Consider the following 19,360-nt stretch of genomic DNA (forward strand, 5'->3'; position numbering starts at 1 on the left):
TGTAAGTATCTTTAAATGGGAAACTGTTTTTGGTCTGGAAAGGTGCTATTCTCTCCAAGAGAAGGAAAGTTCTAGATCTTTCCTGAAAGATCTTTTTAAACAGCTGGGGAGAGTGGGACGCCTGCGTGGCTCAGTTGGTTAAGCAGCTGCCTTCGGTTCAGGTCATGATCCCAGCGTCCTGGGATCGAGTCCCACATCGGGCTCCTTGCTCAGCAGGGAGCCTGCTTCTCCCTCTGCCTCTGCCTGCCATTCTGTCTGCCTGTGCTCGCTCTCTCCCTCTCTCTCTCTGATAAATAAATAAAATCTTAAAAAAAAAATAAAAAAATAAACAGCTGGAGAGAGAACGGTTTTGGAAGGTTATTGTCCTTACTGGCTACTTCTTCGTCATGGTGGTTTGGAGAGGGAGAGTCTGTGGAACAGAAGGAAAAAAAGGATGAACTGGGGAGGGTGGAGAAAGAGGCCATGGCCATGACACAGAACAAGCCAAAGGCAGCACAAAGCCCAGTGGCTATAACTGAAAACCACAGATCTAACATAAAGGTGGTAGTAACAAAACTGCATGAAGACAAAGAACAAAGGCCACTGGCCACTGCATTCTGTTCTGGCCAACTAATCACCGTTGACCCAACACTTATGATGGGTACAACCCTACCAGGCTTTGAGCAAAATCTCAGAACTTGCTTAAGTCTTGGAGACAAAGCAACTCCAGCACAACCTGCCTTTATCTGCTTCCTTTTACTGGGTTACATTGAAAAGCTTCCTTCATGGTTATTTTCATTTCACTTATTCACCGGATAAGAATCTCAAATTTGAGAAAATGTAAAAAAACAAACAAGCCAACAAAAAAAAAATGAGTACAGAAAGTGAAAATGAGTACAGAAAGTGACATCAAAGACACCTGCAAAATTCCTCACCAAAAGTTACTGTTAAAAAAGAGAACTTACGCTACAGTTACACTAAGAAATAAAGTAATAAAGTTTAAGGGAAAAATTCAAGTATTTTTTATTGTCATATTCCCACATTTCCCACACTATCACTATCATGTCTGAGTTCCTAAATATCTATCTAAATATCCTAAGTATCGGTCTAAATATCCTCACCTCTTGAAGATGACCAGTAAGGGAAAGAACGTAAAGCCGTAGGGAGAATCATGGTTTTGACATCAGGGAGACATGTGCTTGAATCGCAGCCCCCAGAGATCTATCAGCTAAATGGTGTTGGCCCTATTATATAACCCTAGAGCCTCCGTTTCTCTATGTGTGAGATGGCTATGGAAACAGCTCAGACAGTGATCATCAGGATATAACTAGTAAAGCAGCTACAACAGAAACTGAATCACAATAACTGCTCCAAAGATTGCTCTCTCCCTTTTCTCCCCTTCTTCGACTCTTCCCAAGCATGGATTTTTCAGAAGCATTATAATAGTTATTGGGAAAATAAGCAGTTTGGAAAATAAAATTATAGGTTGGCACAAAATAAACCCTACTTCGGAATTTCACAAATCATTATAATAGCCCAATCAAGTGGCTGAAATGGGACAAAAGAGAACTTTCCGATCTTGTACTTATCTTCGAGATGCATGGTCTCGTGTCTGCTGGGACGAGAACATGGGCTGTCAAATTCCAAACTGTACCGAGTCTTACAGATTCTTCCAGCACCGTAGTTCTTCCTCCATCTATGGGTTCCAAACCAATAGCCAGGGCCCTGGGTTAGCCTTTAGTTACTCCTCAGGGACTAGTCTAACTACAACTGGTCTCCCTGCTCATCCTCTGCTCTGTCCTCACCTCCTTTCCTGCTCCTAGACCTTTGGGGATCTCTCGCAGCTGTTTTGAAAGATCCAACATTCTCAACATAGTTTACAAGACATTTCAACCTACACTTCCAATCTCATCTCCGCCTGAGAACTACAGAATCAGTACTAAAATCATAACCCCATGTTACTCCCGAAAACTGTTAATCACAAAACAAACAGTTAATATAATGTATACAAAGGGGCAAATCATCCAGTTTCTGATTTTAAAAATAGCAAAGCTTGAACACTATTCAGATGGTTGGAGTCAGTTCAATATCATTGTTAACACCAACAAATCTGTCAATTAAAGTAACTGCCTGTATTCCTAAAGGATTAAAATGAGCCTAAGAAGTACATTTCTCCCGAAGTCTGAAACTGATAAAATAATATCCCCTAAAGTAAACAGTATAATTTAAAGCAATTGGGAATTATGAAAGCAATCTGTATACTAAATAGTGGGTAAACAGCCAATCACTACAATGGGACAAGAGTTATGGAAAAAAAGAAAGTAATCTCTGAAGGTAAACAGAACAACTATTTGCTTCTCTTTTCCTTTTCTTTTCTTTCCTTTTTTTTTTTTAAAAAGATTTTATTTACCTGACAGAGATCAAGCATGAGCAGAGGGTAGGAGCAGTGGGGGGAGGAAGAAGCTCATGCCCCACTGAGCAGGGAGCCCCAAGCAAGGCTTAGGCTCGATCCTAGGATCTGAGGACCCTGAGATCACCACCTGAGCAGAAGCCCGATGCTTAACCAACTGAACCACCCATGCACCCCTGCAACTTGTTTTTCACTCAGGATTTTAAAACAGAAAACCTATTTTGGGATAAGGTTTTCAGTGTATGCTCACATGTATGGCTGATTTAAACATCGTTCTGTTGAACTATGACTTTAGGTCCCCCAAACTATAAGAAGATAGTTCTTTTTGAAATTAATAATAAGGAGCAAAATTGATCAAAATCATTTTGTCTATAAGCATTTTCCCATCAAAGGGATTACCTCAACACACACACACACAAACACACACACACACACACACACACACACACACGTAAACATTTGTGTTATGTATTCTATTTACTAAGGCTGCCATTTAAATTTTTTATAGAAACTTTGATAATATGAAAAGTATCCCCAAAGTGGGTAAGAAAGTACAGTAGTGATTCAGAACAATATCAGGAAACATACTATGTATTAATCAAAGTATCAAAAATTAAGTAGCTCAACAAAGATGCAAATGACAACTAAAAATATTTGTGTACCTAAACTGCATCTGTCACTACGGTTTTGAAATCAGTAAAAGGAAACAGGTGACAGCCTTTCAGTTCTAAGAGATCACCCAGGCTTTCATCCAAGGATCCTTCCCTTTTGTACCTTACATGGCAATTAAAATAGAAAGATTAAACAATAGCATTCAGATTTATTTTTCTCTATAGCGATGAGCTGGTGATAACGACATCTGTTTAAGGATCCTCATTAAATTATTTCTTCTGTTGGATCCACCAAGTTTGGGTGCTTCCACCCCTAAAATAAATCAAACATCTGTTGTCTCCTCTGGGATTTTGAACAAGGTGACCTCTGAGGCCTTGTGTTGTGTGAACAATAGAAGCTATTAATCTAGATTAGTATTTTTCGCCTAATACTATATAGCTCTCTTTGAGTTTCTGTCTTGTTCTCGGGGATCAAGGTAAGAGTGAACCTAAGGAAAAAAAAAATTAAGGATAGTTACTAGAGAACTACTGGTTTGCTGCCTGTTTAAAAGGGTCTTGATACCTCGCCTTCTGGTGACAACAGCAGGCTACCTACATCTACTCACAGGTACATCAGGTCAACAATTGAATATGGCCTTGATGTGACCTTGAACAGCTCACACATTTAAAACGACTGCTTTGCAGCACCCAGAAAATGTAGAATCATTAAAAATCTGCCTTCCCTGCATTCCTGTGCTCTGGGGTTTGCATCTGTTTCTGAAAGGCAACAAACCCCGAGAGCCAGCAGTCTAACAGCAGAGCACTGACGAGACCAGAGCCCATGTGATAACAAGGCTCCTCACTGCCAGTATCTCCAAGACACTGGACAGCTGGTGAATTTATGGATTCAGAGAAAAATAGCCTTTCCCCGGCATCATAAGTCATTGTTCCCAGCCACCTTTCAGAAGAACCGACAGACCGCTAAAGGTTGGATTCATCCTGACTGCAGAGAACCCACACCTGGTTTCAGCTCATGTGTTAGGGAATTTCTTAGATGCCTTCCAACACCAGCTTCTTAAGCGGGGTCTTCTCTGCTTTCAATACCCACCCTTGGCTCTGAACAGCATGTTATCCTGATGGAGTATACACAGTAATCACCTAAGAAGAGACCATAGTCAGAGAGACTGCATTGTCACAGAAGTCAAAGGAACACTTTTTGAACCTGTAAGGCTCTTTTCAAATGAGTTACTCAATTTCCAGAAAGCACCAGAGACCAACTCAGACCCCCTTGCCACCATCCAGGCTAAGGCGATTTAGCAATGTGAGTGAATTCGGGAGTGTGGGGGGAAGACGAGATGCTACAAAAGAAAAGGCGGCTTGCAGGTTGTATATTACTGAAAAGCCTTCGAAAGTAAGTTCAACAGCTCACTTCATGCATGAGACCTTGTGTTAGAGGGAAGAAAATACAGGTTACGTGTTGTCTAATCATGTGTTTCAGGGTAGGAAGACCCTCTAATACTCTAAGAGAGTGAGGGTCCCATTCATATGGCCATACTTTTCCCAAGAATTATCTACTCGGAGCCTGGAATAGATTCTGATCATGAGACAACAGCAAAGGAGTAGTTTTCTCAAGACACTCAAGGCACTTTTCTGGGGGGGGGGGGCGGAGAAAAAGCCCAGCCTGGGATCCACATTGGCTTTTCAAGGCTGTTGAAAGCCTTTCCAAAGGAGTTTAAAGTGCCCCTCGCATCCTCTTAAACTTCTGTTTGAACAATTATGGCTTCAGTGCTGGAGCTGTTTTGCTGCAAATAAAATCTGTCAGAACAAATTATTTCTTCCAAGGAAACTATATTCATCTCAGCTGAATGTAAGAAAACCAAAGACAAGCCTATGTTTCAAACTGCTGCTGGGACTCCTTATCTGCTGGAAGCCAACACCACAGGTGAAAGCAGAGCCTAACACAAGGGTATTGGCCACTGCCCCAAAGACTCTTGGGGATTCCCTGCTCGACATTGCATGTGGCGGATGAAGAATCCCAGTCGCTCCTAAGGATATGGCAGTGCTAGGCTTCCTCAACCAGCTCGAGTCCGACTCACAAAATAAAGAAGCGCATATTCTGAAGGCTGCTATCACTTCAGGAGCAAGTCTGTGGTAGGAACTCTGGCCTCAGTTCCTGGCATTCTGAGGTCACTAACTACGTGAATCTACAAAGTCAGATTTAATGCTCCTAATAAAACTTCCAACCATAGGACTCTATGATTCATGCACTATAAACTAAAAAATAAAAAGAGACTACCCATAAAAAAGGAAAGGAGGGAGGGGGAAAAGTGGTGAAGAAGCAAGAGATAAACATATAGAAGGACTCCCAAGACCAAGCATGAAGCACACACACACAAAATGTTTTTTCAAAATCATAGAAAGGACAAATTCCAAAGATTTTGCCAAAGGTTTTAACCTAAATAAATCTTGAATCAGTCTAAAAGGGGGCTATAAAATAAAGTAGACTTCTCGTTGCTCCTGGAGAAAATCAATAGCAACTCTTAGAGTTCATGCAGTTCTACCCAAACAGTCTTATTAAAATCCGGTGACTCAAAACAAGGAGGTTTATAAATTATTGGCTATTTTTTATCGATCATTAAGTTATTCCACCAAATAGAAGTAGAGAAAACAGATACGTGACCAAGCCAGAGCCTCCAGAAGGTGCTCAGGGAGGTTCCAGAGTCACAAATGTCTGTCCCGTCACAACATACATGCAGCTCTCTCATATAGGCAACAAGTAAGACTTGAGAATGTTGTCTGTTAGCTGTTTTTAATCCCAGGGGTTTGAAGTCACTAGTCTTAACTTTATACTCCAGAAGCATAATAATGAATTGAATGAAAGCAAAACCTAGCTGTATCCTAGAAACCTAAAAGTTAACAGGCAAACAGAACTCACAACCATGCAAACTCTTCAGAGAAATGAAGCAATGTAAGACCAGAATAATGATGCCGGGCATGAGACTGATATTCTCATAGTCCCGTCATTATGCTCCACAAAATCAATGGATATATATGATTTATGAGACAGATGAAACACAGAGGGTAATCGGTTAGTAATTACCCAAGACACCTGGGAATGAATAATGGAAAAAAAAAAAACCACAGGAATAAAAGGCAGGGGGGCCTTAATCCTATGAAAACTTTTATCATATTATTTTCGTCAACGAAAGAATCGTAACACAATGCCGAAAAGGAGGTGGTCACACTTCACTCACCTGCTTCTCTGTGAGGATGACTCTCCCCAGTAACTGATCTTCCAGACCTTTCATGGTGACAGTGAAGTCAATGATAGAGGTCCGAGCACTTATTTCGGGGGTGTAGGCTGGGTTGGGCAGTTTGGTGGTGATGTAGAGTCTGAAGCCATCCATCACGTCTACTTCCTTATCACCAACTTTCACCTTTATTATAAAAATAAAGTCAAAAGTAATAAAACATGCATACACCTTCCTGTGTCCTTCTCTGCACAGGATCAAGCATTGCTTTAAGTAATTATATAACTGGAGATCTCTGTATACTGAAAAAGAATTCATCATTAGGCATTCACAGGGCTTCAAACCACTAGGATGAAAGAAAGCAAGGTGGGTGGAAAGGAGGAAGGGAGGGAGGAAGTTCAATGTAAGCCAGTATATACCATAAATTAGAAGTTAGCACCAAAATTGGTGTGATCGTGAAGAAGTGAGATGGATAACCCATCCAAAATTTCGTTCAGAGATCAAAACTGATGACATCACATATGTACCAAAGGGTATAAAAATGTTTATTACTCATATAATGAGATTTCTAGAGAGATTAAAGTAGGTCCCCAACCGGTCCCAAAAACTGATTGAGAGAGTAAGGAAAAGTAGCGGTCTTCGGGTTTTATGGTGATTAGGAGCTTGGGCTGGGATAAAGGTTCCCACACAGGGCATCAACAGAGGATTGTATGGTTTGATTTTCCCACCATTGTCAAAGGCAAAAGTTCCACATTTTCTTGTCAGCTTGCCCAGATTTGAGACAGGAGGGGAGGGTGAAGGTCATGATGGGTTTTGAAAGACATCCCTACAGTCAATCATCAAAATGGAGTCAGATTCTGTCACACAAAACAAGTAGATATTTCTAAAAGGACTGTTCTTAAAAACTTTAATCCAAACTCAGGAAGTGTAGAAAAGAAAAGCAAATGTCTCTTCCAATGACTCAAATTTCAGTTGTTGCCTAATGAGAAAATTTCATCTATGTCTATGTCACATTTACCCGGCCTCGTGCTAATGGTTCCACACATTATTATCAATAGGTTTAACCTACCTTAAATGTAGACCCAGTCTTAATGAAGTTCCTCTCCAAAACATTATCCAGCGCTGGATCTAGTTCCTCCCCAACATCTTCAATAAGCAAGGGCCTTCCAAGAGAAAGACTGTCCTCCAGATGGTTTCTGAAATACTTGTGATTGAGAGATGTGATCTAGAAACAAGACCCAAAGGTTGCTGTTGACAATATCACGATGTCACACACACAGAGAACGGACATTAAATGGTGCCTGGGCATTCTATCATGGGACACAAATACGGAGATCTTTAGAGAACCTTATCTGGAACCCATAGAGGGTGAGACTGTACTGCAAGCTTAAACTGTTTCCATTCTTTTCTTTTACAAACTGTCATTCCCCAGGGCAACCTGTCTTCTCATCACCATCACTTTTGTGACAAATAATAATGGGATAATCACGAAGCGTCCTAGTTCAGTGCTACACACATGGTGTGGTACAACTCCACACTGCTCTGTTCATCAAGGAAGGATTTAGGCTCTAACAGGGGAATCTGAAACCTTCAAAAGATGGCATTAGTAGAGATCCATACAAATGTAAACACAATTTTTAGAAAAGATTTTAATATTAGAGTTTAGACTTGTATCTGTTACTGCTCTATCAAGGATTACAATAGCTACTATTTTCAATTATTTCTTACTTCTCAGACTCTTGTTCATCTGTGGCAATAAAACCTCTTGGTAGCATGAATGGACTCAAACACAAGTTACCTGGAGTTCATACTGGCTTTCTTTGTTTTTAATCCAGATCTTCCCTTGAGTCTGTGGGTCAATTAACAGAGGATAGCGAGATGCCTTTGTGACAATGATCCCGTTCTGAATGGACAGGTCATCGTTTGGCAGACCTTGGAGGTTCCATTCACTAATAGTGGGAGCATCAATCAACATCTCGTTGAGATTTAGGTTGTCTCCAAATGGAATTTCCCGGACTTTCATTTCCTTCTGCCAGTCATTGAGCAGCAGACTGCGAAACTCTTGGTTAAATGGACCAGAATAAGATAGAAAAGCTGTAGCCAACAACACATCCCCTAAAACAGAAAACAGAATGCCACTGAAATACTTTATAATCAGCCTTGTAAATGTGCAGAATATTAAATATATTCTAAAGGCAACCACTCTTTTAAACTAACTTCCAGAAACCAGACCGTGACCACATGTTGCTATGTCTTGGTGAATAAGCAGTAGATCATCGTTAAACAGGTCCAAATGGTCCACCTGACAGGCAAGTAACACCTGACAGGCATCATCAACTAGGTTATTTTGATTCTTGCTGGATGTGAGAGTATGACTTTGGAGCTTAAGGGATACAAATCCTGAGAAGACAGAGCTTCCATTCCAAGTGATCCTGGTCAATAAGACCATTGACTCACAGGAAAATTTGAAAGTGACCCTTTGAAGGTCAATAGCACATCTATCTAATAAGGACTGCACAGATGCCAGACCGGTATTCATCCTTCTGAAACATCTGGACACATACACACAGGAATTTGAAGGACTAGAGGGTTCGTTTGTATTCTGATTAAAGTTTCAGTTTCCTAACGCCCTAACAGAGTCCACACGTAATCTGATTAATACAGGAATTTACATACCTACAAGTCTTTTTGTTTGTGCAGCAAACTCTTTGCTTTGTTCCGTCCATCTTTCTTTTTCTCCTGCCAAGCCCCCGATCAGCGCGGAGGCCGTCTGCATCTTCCGCCTGCAGCGCTCCGCGTCCTCAAGCAAGGTCTAAAAAAGGGCCAGAATCAGAAGAAAACTCTGTTCAGAAAAATATGGCCTCTGGCTGAGGAATATAATTTTAAACCATTATATATTATCTGCCCTTCTGAGACCTGTGAGCCATTTATCTCACAGGAAGTATAAAACTCAATTCCTGTGTGCCTGTGTTAGCCAAAGCCCAGCTTTTAAACCTTTACAAGGGTCCTGAGCCCACAGGTCACACTCTCCCCAGGTGTTAATAAGTAAGAGATAATAGAAATTTGTGTCATTTATGAGTTCCTTATAAAGAAAAATAGAGATAAAATACAAGCATACTTACTAAAGTAAAATACATATCCTACTTGAAAATCAGGAATATTTCTCCTGTTAAAGTTCTCACATCATTAATGCTTCATGTAAGTGCACATCTCCTCTGACTTGAAGTGAAACTTTATATTAATCTTCAGATTGTGCTATTCTGAGGTTTGCTCACAGATCCCGTGGACACCTGACTCAGCAGGTCCCTTTCTGGTGCTCTGTGCATCAGTAAAAGACCATGAACCAGAATTTCACATGCTGTTGCCACTCAAGTCTCCATTCTTAAAAACAAATGGTCCTCCTCCTGAAAACCACTGCTAACGCTACTTGTAAAAATGTGTATGTATGAAATAACAGTGGGGACAGATAAAGATTTAGCTATAGGACCTGTCACTGGAAATTCATTTATAACATATATGTATGTTACACATAATATATAATTATGTTATATATGCTAAATGTCTAATGATAGAGAAACATTTAAATAAATTATCGTGGAATAAGCATACTCTGAAGCCATTAAATTATTTTATAAAGATTTTTATAATCAAGAAAATATTCAATTACTAAGTTAAAAATTTAATTTATAAACAGTATGCATTGAATTATGTTATATATTTAAATGTTATATTTTACATATATTTTTAAAATATATGTAAAGCAAGGAAGATGTTCAGATGGGAAATGAAAAAGAGCAAATACTTCTCGTGTTCATTTCCAGGATTCTCTATGCGTATATTCCATAAAGAACATGAGTTGCTTCTGTAATAATAACACAACACAGTGTTTTTCAAAAGCAAGATACGTATTCTAGTTTGTTCTCTGAGATTCTATTCTCCTGTTCCCTTTCCCCCAGAGTTACTGCAGGAGACCTCAAAGCCCAGCTGAGGTGTGCCCCCACATCTATGTTGTCCGTATTTGTTTATTTGTTTCTCCCCAAGAAGAAAGATGCCAGCTAGGAAGTGTGACCCTACAGATCACTTATTTCTGCCTACCTTTGAAACTAACTTTTCATGTAAAAGATATTTTTAAGATTAAGTTGTCTTCCCCAAATTCCCCATCCCACTCACAAATAAGAAAACGGCCAGGACCCTCTTCTCTGGCATTTTTTTTTCTGGGAGCCCATGCTCATTTGGGGGATGGGAACAGCAAGAATGGAGAGGAGCGGACATCAGAGAGTACGGAAGCCAGGGGCAGCTCTTCCCTCCAAGCCTGGCTGGGGCAATGAGCAGACTTCCCTGGGTTCCTCGGGCAGGGACCCAGCCCACTCTCAGTTGATGCTCCTGGGGGGTAACCAGCCATCCTAAAGGCCTAGGGAAGTGGGCCCCACAAAGGCACCACCCTGTGCAGAGAGGAGTGGGGCACACACTCCTTCAGCGAACAGCAGAGACCTGGGGCTGGAGGTTATGGGTCCCACCATGGTGAACTGTGAATTCAAGGCTCCCCTCCAACTTTCTGTAAGTCTGTAAGCACCCGGGACTTGCATGGCGCTCATGGAGGGGGAAGGAGCCACAGAATGACTAAAGGTCATCTTCACTCCAGCATGGGGGAGGCAGGTAGACTCCCAGCCAGATTTTGTGTTTTTTAATTTAAAAAAATTTGACATTTGTCAAAACAAGTTTTAAAGTCAGAGCCATGCCTTCACAGTAGCACTTCTTGTATGGTCCTAACAAGCAGGAGATGCTCAAATCCAAAATAGCATATTGAACGAACTGATGCAAAAATATTCCAACTGAAACAGAACAACACGGGACCTAAAATATTTCCAGTCTATTCAGTAGCGCCTCCAAATGGATGGGAGTGTCCCCCGTGGCAAATAATGATCACTCTTTCACCATAGTTTCCGAAGTATATTTTCTCTTTATGTGATGATGATAGGTGAATCCCAAAAGCATAATAAACAAACCCCAACAGGTGATGTACAATTACTTCTCTAAAATTTCTAAAAGTCTCTTCTTTTGCTTTCAGGAGTGGAAGTATCACACATTCTCACATAGTAAAATTTGAGCATTCATAAGTTCCCTTGTTGGGACTCCTGTAAGAGACTGGACAATCAGAGTGGGAACCACAACCCTGACCACTGAAGATCGAGAGCCGGCAGGAGGAAGGGAACAGAGTTTTTCCTTTATCTCTTATTTACCAAACACGGGATTTACCAGAGCCAGATACAGTCTTTGTAGGGCCAGAAGCTAACATATCTGTCCACTTCAAGAAAATCATTAGAGATTCATAAATACAAAACACCAAGGTGAATGTGTGTTTAGACTGAGAGGGGAAAAAACACTACAAAGTCTTGGTGTTGGGGCATCTGGGTGGCTCAGTGGGTTAAAGCCTCTGCCTTGGGCTCAGGTCATGATCCCGGGGTCCTGGGATCGAGCCCTGCATGAGGATATCTGCTCAGCAGAGAGCCTGCTTTCCCCTCTCTCTCTGCCTGCTTTTCTACCTACTTGTGATCTCTGTCAAAGAAATAAATAAAATCTTAAAAAAAAAAAAAAAGTCTTGGTGTCTTAGAAACTCAGGTACCTTTCGTCTGAAATCTCTAGGCATTTTATCCAAATGCTTATATGCAAATACTTGCCAACCATAACCGGGTCTCCCTCTTACCTACAACTCCCAGGATCCCCAGCGCCTAGGACACTGTGCACATGAGAAGCTCTGAAGCTTAAGCTACATTAGTTGTGTGTTAAAGCTGCCTGAATTTCCAGAAGGAAAGAAGTCCGTATGGAGCTGGAATTATTAGAAACAAGATAAAGAACCTATTGCCCAGTGAACCAGAAGTGTCTGAACCCAAATTCTGAAAGGTTCTACAGCTGCTATTTGCAGCCTAGGTTGAGAAGACCATAGACGGTCATTGTCATCAGATGCAACCATGTGGCCATAACACTGGTCCAGCAGAGAAGCCTGAAGTGGACAGCAGAAGACCAAGATCTACTTCTGACTGCCCAGCCCTACAACTAGGAGCTGTCCTCTGGACCTCAGCTCCTTTCTCCAAAATGACAATTTAAAAAGCCATCTTGCTTACCTTGCAAGATCAATTTAAAGCTTAAATGAAATGAAGAGGGAAGACATGATTTGAAAAACAGAAAGTGCTCCACAAGGGGCTGTTTTCACCATCATCCATGAGAAGACTCAGAATGTTTATGTTCCAGAACAGACGCCCATCTTGGCTGACCATCCTGACCTCTTACCACGGTCCTCAGGGCTTAGTGAAGGATGAAGTGTTGTTTATGTACTATGTATACATTGAATCAATCCCTGCTGGGAACCAAACCCTTGGAGAAAGAAAGGAGCAAAGGAAGGGTTTACGGTAGCCATATTAACGTATGACCGTCCCTTCAGTGCTGAGGAGTTACCTGCTTCTCGGTCATGGCATGTTCATACTCAGCCTGCACCACGTCGAGCTCTGCACGCTTGTCATCCAGCTCAGCCTGGGCCTTTTGCAGATCTTGCATGGCCAAGACGTAACGATTCTCCTGTATCACCAAGTTGGCCTGCACAGGACATACCCGGGTTGAATGAGGGACTAGGAACAACCAACCAATCAGCCAGCATTTCTTCTGAGATCTCAGCCATGCTCATACCTGTTCTCTGCTCTTCCCCTAGAGTCTTGGCATTAAGTCAAGACCAAATTTCAGTGTGGACTTGACATAAATGTTTATAAGCAGAAAATTGTAATTCATTCGAAGTTAGCACATCTTTTCTGTCAAGTGACAGATAATAAATAGTTTAGATGTCTTGGGCCGAGGGGCAAAATTGAGGCTATTATTCAGGCACTTACTTAAAAACCATTTAAAAATGTAAAAATTCTTCTTATTTCACAAGCTGTACACACGGAGGTTGTGAGCTAATTTGGCCTGCAGGCCGGAGTTTGCCAGTGCTTAGATCAGAGCATTGCGGTATGAAAAGCACAAAGGTACTCTACAGAACATTGTAAGATTATTGTAGGAAAAGAAAAAAATGAATATTGAGAACCATCTGCCGAGTAAGACTCATCACTATTGATGAGGATGTTAAAACTAGATAAAAAACGGAACCTAATTATTCACTGAAGGTAAAATATAGATTTTCTGAGCCGTGGTGATCTCGATGTCGTTCTTGTAGTCTAGTCTTCTATATTGCTTGCCTTCCATAAAAGAATTGTTACCTTGATCTGTGACTAATTAAAAATACTTATTTTTAAGGAAGCTACTAAATTTGACTCAAAAGCGATATTCAAAAGCAGTATTAGCAAAAGAGGAGATATAGAAATCAGTTCAGGAATTTAGATGCTTTAAACAATTTTTTGGAATCAAATTTTTCCTTTTTAAGTCTCTAAGATGTTAAAATTGACTTTCATGGGGGATAATCCACTATTAGGGCCACGTTCTCTCTGGGGTGTTTCAGAAGAAAAGATTACCTTGAAAAAAATTTTTTGAAATAAATAATTTTCCTGTCTGAAAACCTCAGGCTCCCAAATTTTGGAAGAATAACTCTTTAAGGGAAACCCCAAGTTCTATAACTTACTAGGACCAATGACAGGCAAAAGCGTGGCTTAACAACTACACTTTAAAAAGGATCTAACTCTTGGGACATGTTCTTCTCTGGTCTGCTGTAAACCACACCTGTGGCTGTGGCATAAATATAAAAGAAAAGCAAGTTAACAATGCCCAACAACTCTCTAAAGCAACACACTGATGTCAAACCATCACAGCTCCAGAGATTTTGAATATTTTCTAGAATTTTCTAAATTGAGGAAACTTTTCAAGAAGATCTCAAAAGCTGCCAACCAAAAGGCATAGAATCCTTCAAGTCTAGCGGCTCGCCTTGGGAGCTATGGGCCTTCATGCAGATAGCTTACATTCTGTAAGATTCAGTTTATCCATGACGATGCTGAAGATCTACCTCCTGTGATGTGTGTGAGAGAGGATTAAATAAGACAATGCATGTAAACACCTACCACTGGTGTTTGGCATAGAGCAAGAATCCAATAAATAACAGATGTTGTTGTCCAAGTTGAGTATTTAAGGCTCTATTGTTATAAACATCCTGTTTCTGTGAATGGATATTTACTGGTTTTCATGGTTTTCAAGGAGAAATCTCATTATAATTAACTTGAACAGAGTCTAAATTGCTATTAGTTGGTATTTAAGTTCATTCTCTACTAGATGTCACTTGGCCCGTTGACAGGAGTGTTCCCCGGACAAAGGAGAAGAGCCCCTCAGGGTCCTCGTCACTGCTTAGTGTTGAGGAGGTTCCAGCTGGAGTGTAAGGAGTGTCCTTAATCTGTCTTCACTCAGAAGCAGGGAAGCCCCTCTGGGAACACGCAAAATCAGAGGCCTTGGTCAGGGTTGTTGCATACGTTTGCAGAGTTGCCCAGCAATAATCTGCACTCCCTCCATCTTCGCCTTCTCTGAAGCAGTGACTGTGTAGGCTCTAACTGCACTTCTGTTCACGACAGAACATTCAGAAGGACCTGATGCACTCAAGGCTCCCGGGGCCTGGGAGCTCATAAGACATTAGGAGGTCACTTCCGGGTCTGACTTCTCAGAAAGAGAAACAGAGGATCTAGGAGCAGATAAAACATTCCCCCTTCTGACAGTGTTCCCTTCACTTCCTACTGCATGATCAAGGGTGTCCTAGGACCAGGGGGAGGCTAAAATGTCATAGAATAGGGGAGTGGATTTCCTTCTTCTTATGTAAACCTTGTTCAGAATGGTCATTATTTAGCATTGATTTTGGCTCATTTTCTTTAGAATAGTTATAGTGACATAAAAGCTGTCCATCATGAATTCAACAGTAATTCCCTTAAAAACACTGCATGCTCACTCACTGGAAAAATTTGCGAAGGAGGTCCTGCACGTTTCATTTGATAAGGCTGTTCCAATTCAGCCAGTATCAGAAGGCCCATTTTGGAGCTACGCTGGAGTCTCCAATGGTCCCAAAATTCATAATGTTGACAGCATGACATCAATCATTGGTTCTGAAATTCCCTAAACCAAATGAGCCTCTGTTCTTTAAGTTGCTTTAAGACCCCAAGGGGCTTTAGCCACTGAATAAATGACCCTGGTATGGTAACAGAAAACGAAATGGGACTTGCAAGTCAATCCCTATCTTCTTTCCACTCTAAGTTATTTGTATCATGTTTATTAAGTTCCTCACATAGTTTATAAGCGTTAGTGGATTTCAGTTGATGCTTGAGAGAGATCGGACTCCTACAAAAGCAAAATAATCAAACAGGCCACACGTGCCCTCTTTGAGACACCGGTATTCCATTTTCAAAGCAAGTATTTGCCTCTCTGTCTGCTGAAGACGGTCACTGATGGCCGGGGACAGGGCACGAGTGTGCATATGAAGCCTAGAAATGCAATTACTCAAAGGGAAACAAGCCTACTCTCCAATTACCTTAAAGAACAGATGACATTCAATGTCCTTCCTGAGCGGGAAAGGAGGAGAGTGGGAGTACTGTGTCATACCTTACAACCAAGACCAGCCACCAGCTGTGTGTTGATCTGCCTCAGTCATAAGATTCCCTGGCAGGAGATCTGGGATGTTATTGGGGGATTCTATGCTATCGTTTTCTATGTGTCTTTTTTCCAAGTTGCCATTGTGGAGGGAGAATATCCAGCAGCCTACAGTGGACTTGGCATCCTTGTTGAGAGTCCATGCTTAAAGGCTTGCACAACTCAGCCTGGAGTGCTTGGCCTTTCTGTCACTCGCTCTCCCCATGGACTTGAATGCAACCACACCAGAGGCCAAAGGCTCCTGTGCTACATGGAAAGACAAGACGAGCTGACCTCAAGGGCTCTCACAGGCACGTAACATGTGGTTCTACATAGGAGGCTCACCTTCAGAGGCAAGACTTCTCTGTTGATAGAAAAGAAGGAAGCCATGGCTTTGGTCCAGGAACAGAGACCAGCTACGTTCCCACACACACGCTTAGCAGTTTCAATGTTGTAGTCTGTCATTTCAAAGTAAGGATTCAGAAATTCTATCACTTCTTCATTGATCGTGTCTTTGGGGAATTGCTATGAAAGAAAAGAGTAAAATTAAGTCAAAATACCTACTTCCATAAAGTCATACTCCCATGATGCTTACAATGCAACTGCAATTATTGAACAACCAGGAAAGGATGAATGACATCATATTCTGTTGATATCTCAGGATATGGGGCCAAAGTCTTGAGAGTGAAAACAAAAGTGGGCAGTGACAGCAAAGAAGTCAGAGCAAACTTTAGCTTCTGTGAACAAGAGATACCAAGCCCCAGTAAATGTTCTGGGATCCAGGGAAAGAGTAAATTATTTAGGTGAATACTAATATGGTTACTAAAATTTCCAAAGCAATAACATTTTCATGTCATTAATCCTAAATAGGTGAATTGTAGGCCCATAAAATCAATAATGGAAAACTAACACAGTCAGGTATACTCAGCCTAAGGATAAAATCTATTTAGCATTTAGCAGCAACTAAATGCTTAATACATTCAAAGAGAGACTCTATTAAACTCATCTGAATTACAAAGTAACAACCTGGACATTAGGTCTTGAGGGCAATGAATTAATTTTTAATCATAAAATTATCCAGAATGTGGGAGAACTGGTATCTTCTGAAGCGATAAAACTGAAAAACAGTAGCAGAAGTGGATTACGAATGCTTTCTTACGTCAAGAGACAACTGTCCAACCAACGAACCTGGACCTTTCTCAAGAGGTATTTGCGCCTCTCAAAGAAGATGACTAGATCTTCTCCAGGTAGACTGGATCTAAAAGCTTTCACAGAACATCCATGAGGTAGGGTGCAACCCACACTCTCATTCAGACATCTTCCACTACAAGTTTCTTTGATGACACTTGAGAAATAGTGAAGCCAGAAGAAGAGCCAGAAGAATATTTGGGAGCCATGGAAGGGTGGTGGTGATGGCAAATGGCAAGGGAACTTCCAAGACCAGGGGCCCTGCCACCAGGTACATAGACCAGGAGTCTCGAGTCACCTGCCAGGATCCTCTGTGCAGTCCAATTCCATCGTCATATTTTTCTGTGAAAGCTTCTTAAGTCTTCTCTGCCACCTAGCTCCCTCAGTCAGAGTTCATCACAACCTTCCCTCCATACAAACAGCATGCTATTCCTTCTTGGTGCTACTGACATCCCATATTTTAATTATCTGGGGAAGACCTGCACAGCCACCAGTTCATAAGCTGCTCACCACCACGGCTGCTGGAAGGTACCTCACAAGGCGGCCCAGCCACACGGCACTTGGGCAATGTGGCATTGGAAACTGAGTGAAAGGCAGTGCTAAGGTCATTGCTTGGGAAATAGGCGTGACTTTGGTATTCCCAGGTACTTATGGCAAGATCCAAGTATGAAAGATAAAACAATAAAACTTCTAGAAGAAAACACAGAACCATTTATTCTTCCTTAGAGGCAAAGATTTCCCAAACACAACACAGAAAGCACGATTAAGGAAAACTGAAAAACTGGATCATGTTAAACTTAAGAATGTCTGTGAATCAAAGGACACCCTTAACAGAATGAACAACTAAGGGAGAAAGTGCAACAAGGTATTTGCAGGTTACTCATGTTTTATAGAAAGTAATTCTACCCATGAATAAAAAATTAAATGGACAAGAGACCTAAACAGGCATTTAAGGGAAGAATTCCCAAAAGGCTCATGAACTGATGAAAGAGTCTCAACGTCATTACTCCCCAGGGAAACACAAACTAAATGCACAATAATAAGACATTACTACAAACCCATCAGAATAGAGAAAAACAAAAAATAGTTAAGATGTAGAACAACTTAGAATCTCCTAAAATCAACAAGTCAGGAAACAAACAGATGTTGGTGAGGTGTGGAGAAAGGGGAACCCTCTTACACTGGTAGAAATGCAAACTGGTACAGCCACTCTGGAAAACAGTATGGAGGTTCCTCAAAAAGTTAAAAATAGAGCTACCCTATGACCCAGCAATTGCATGACTAGGTATTTATCCAAAGGATACAAATATAGTGATTCTAAGGGGCACCTGCACCCCAATGTTTATAGCAGCAATGGCCACAATAGCCAAACTATGGAAAGAGCCCAGATGTCCGCTGACAGATGAGTAGATAAAGATGTGGTATATATATATACACACAATGGAATATTACTCAACCATCGAAAAGAACTAAATCTTGGGGTAGTGGGTGGCTCAGTCGGTAAGTGTCTGCCTTCAGCTCATGTCAGCAGGGGCCTGGGATCAAGCCCTCCATCAGGCTTCCTGATCAATGGAGAGTCTGCTTCTCCCTTTCTCTCTCCCTCTATCTCTGCCTCTCCCCTGTTTGTGCTCGCTCTCTCTCAAATAAATAAAATTTTTTTTAAAAAAATTTTTAAAGAGTGAATTTTTGCCATTTGAAATGATATGGGTAAAACTAGAAGGTATTACACTAAGCAATCAGAGAAAGACAAAAATCATATGATTTCACTTATATGTGGAATATAAGAAACAAAACACCTGAACATAGGGGAGGGGAAGGAAAATAAAATAAGATGAAAACAGAGAAGGAGATAGATCATAAGAGAGTCTTAACTCTAGGAAACAACTGAAGGTTGCTGAAGGGGCGTGGGGGATGGGGGAACTGGGTGATGGACATTAAGGAAGGCACGTGATGTGATGAGGACTGGTATTAGGTGAAACTGATGAAGCATGGACTTCTACCCCTGAAACTAACAATATACTATATATTAACTAAATATAATTTAACAAAAAAAATTTTTTTTAAAAGAAGTTAAACTCTGCTCACAGATCTGTAAACTGACACAGCTACTTTTGAAAATTCTTTGGCACTACCTATGAAGCTGCTTAAACATATACAAATGGTAGTTACACTGTGCTGAGCATACCACAATATACAGAGTTGTCCAATCAGTATTTTGTATACCTGAAATTCATGTTAACATTATGTGTCAACGATACTTCAATCAAAAAAATTTACAGGATTAAAGAATGTATAACCTAAGACCCAGAAATTCCATTCCTGAGTACAAAGCTAATTGAAATGCAGATACACCCAATGAATGA

The 19,360-nt window shown here is 41.0% G+C and overlaps 1 protein-coding gene across 1 annotated transcript in view; it reads right to left on the reverse strand.

Annotated features, from left to right (window-relative positions):
• DNAH5 (dynein axonemal heavy chain 5) overlaps nt 1-19,360 on the reverse strand; it is a 223,165-nt gene that overhangs the window by 36,931 nt on the left and 166,874 nt on the right. Inside the window, exons 60-65 of the mRNA XM_059173668.1 lie at nt 16,155-16,334; nt 12,684-12,821; nt 8,907-9,042; nt 8,029-8,345; nt 7,300-7,455; nt 6,234-6,416 (exon numbers count right to left, since the gene is read on the reverse strand). Of these exons, the coding sequence (XP_059029651.1) occupies nt 6,234-6,416; nt 7,300-7,455; nt 8,029-8,345; nt 8,907-9,042; nt 12,684-12,821; nt 16,155-16,334 (1,110 nt within the window). The remainder of the gene's footprint in view (nt 1-6,233; nt 6,417-7,299; nt 7,456-8,028; nt 8,346-8,906; nt 9,043-12,683; nt 12,822-16,154; nt 16,335-19,360) is intronic.

The sequence above is a fragment of the Mustela lutreola genome, chromosome 5, assembly GCF_030435805.1.
Source record: "Mustela lutreola isolate mMusLut2 chromosome 5, mMusLut2.pri, whole genome shotgun sequence".
Taxonomy (NCBI): Eukaryota; Metazoa; Chordata; class Mammalia; order Carnivora; family Mustelidae; genus Mustela; species Mustela lutreola.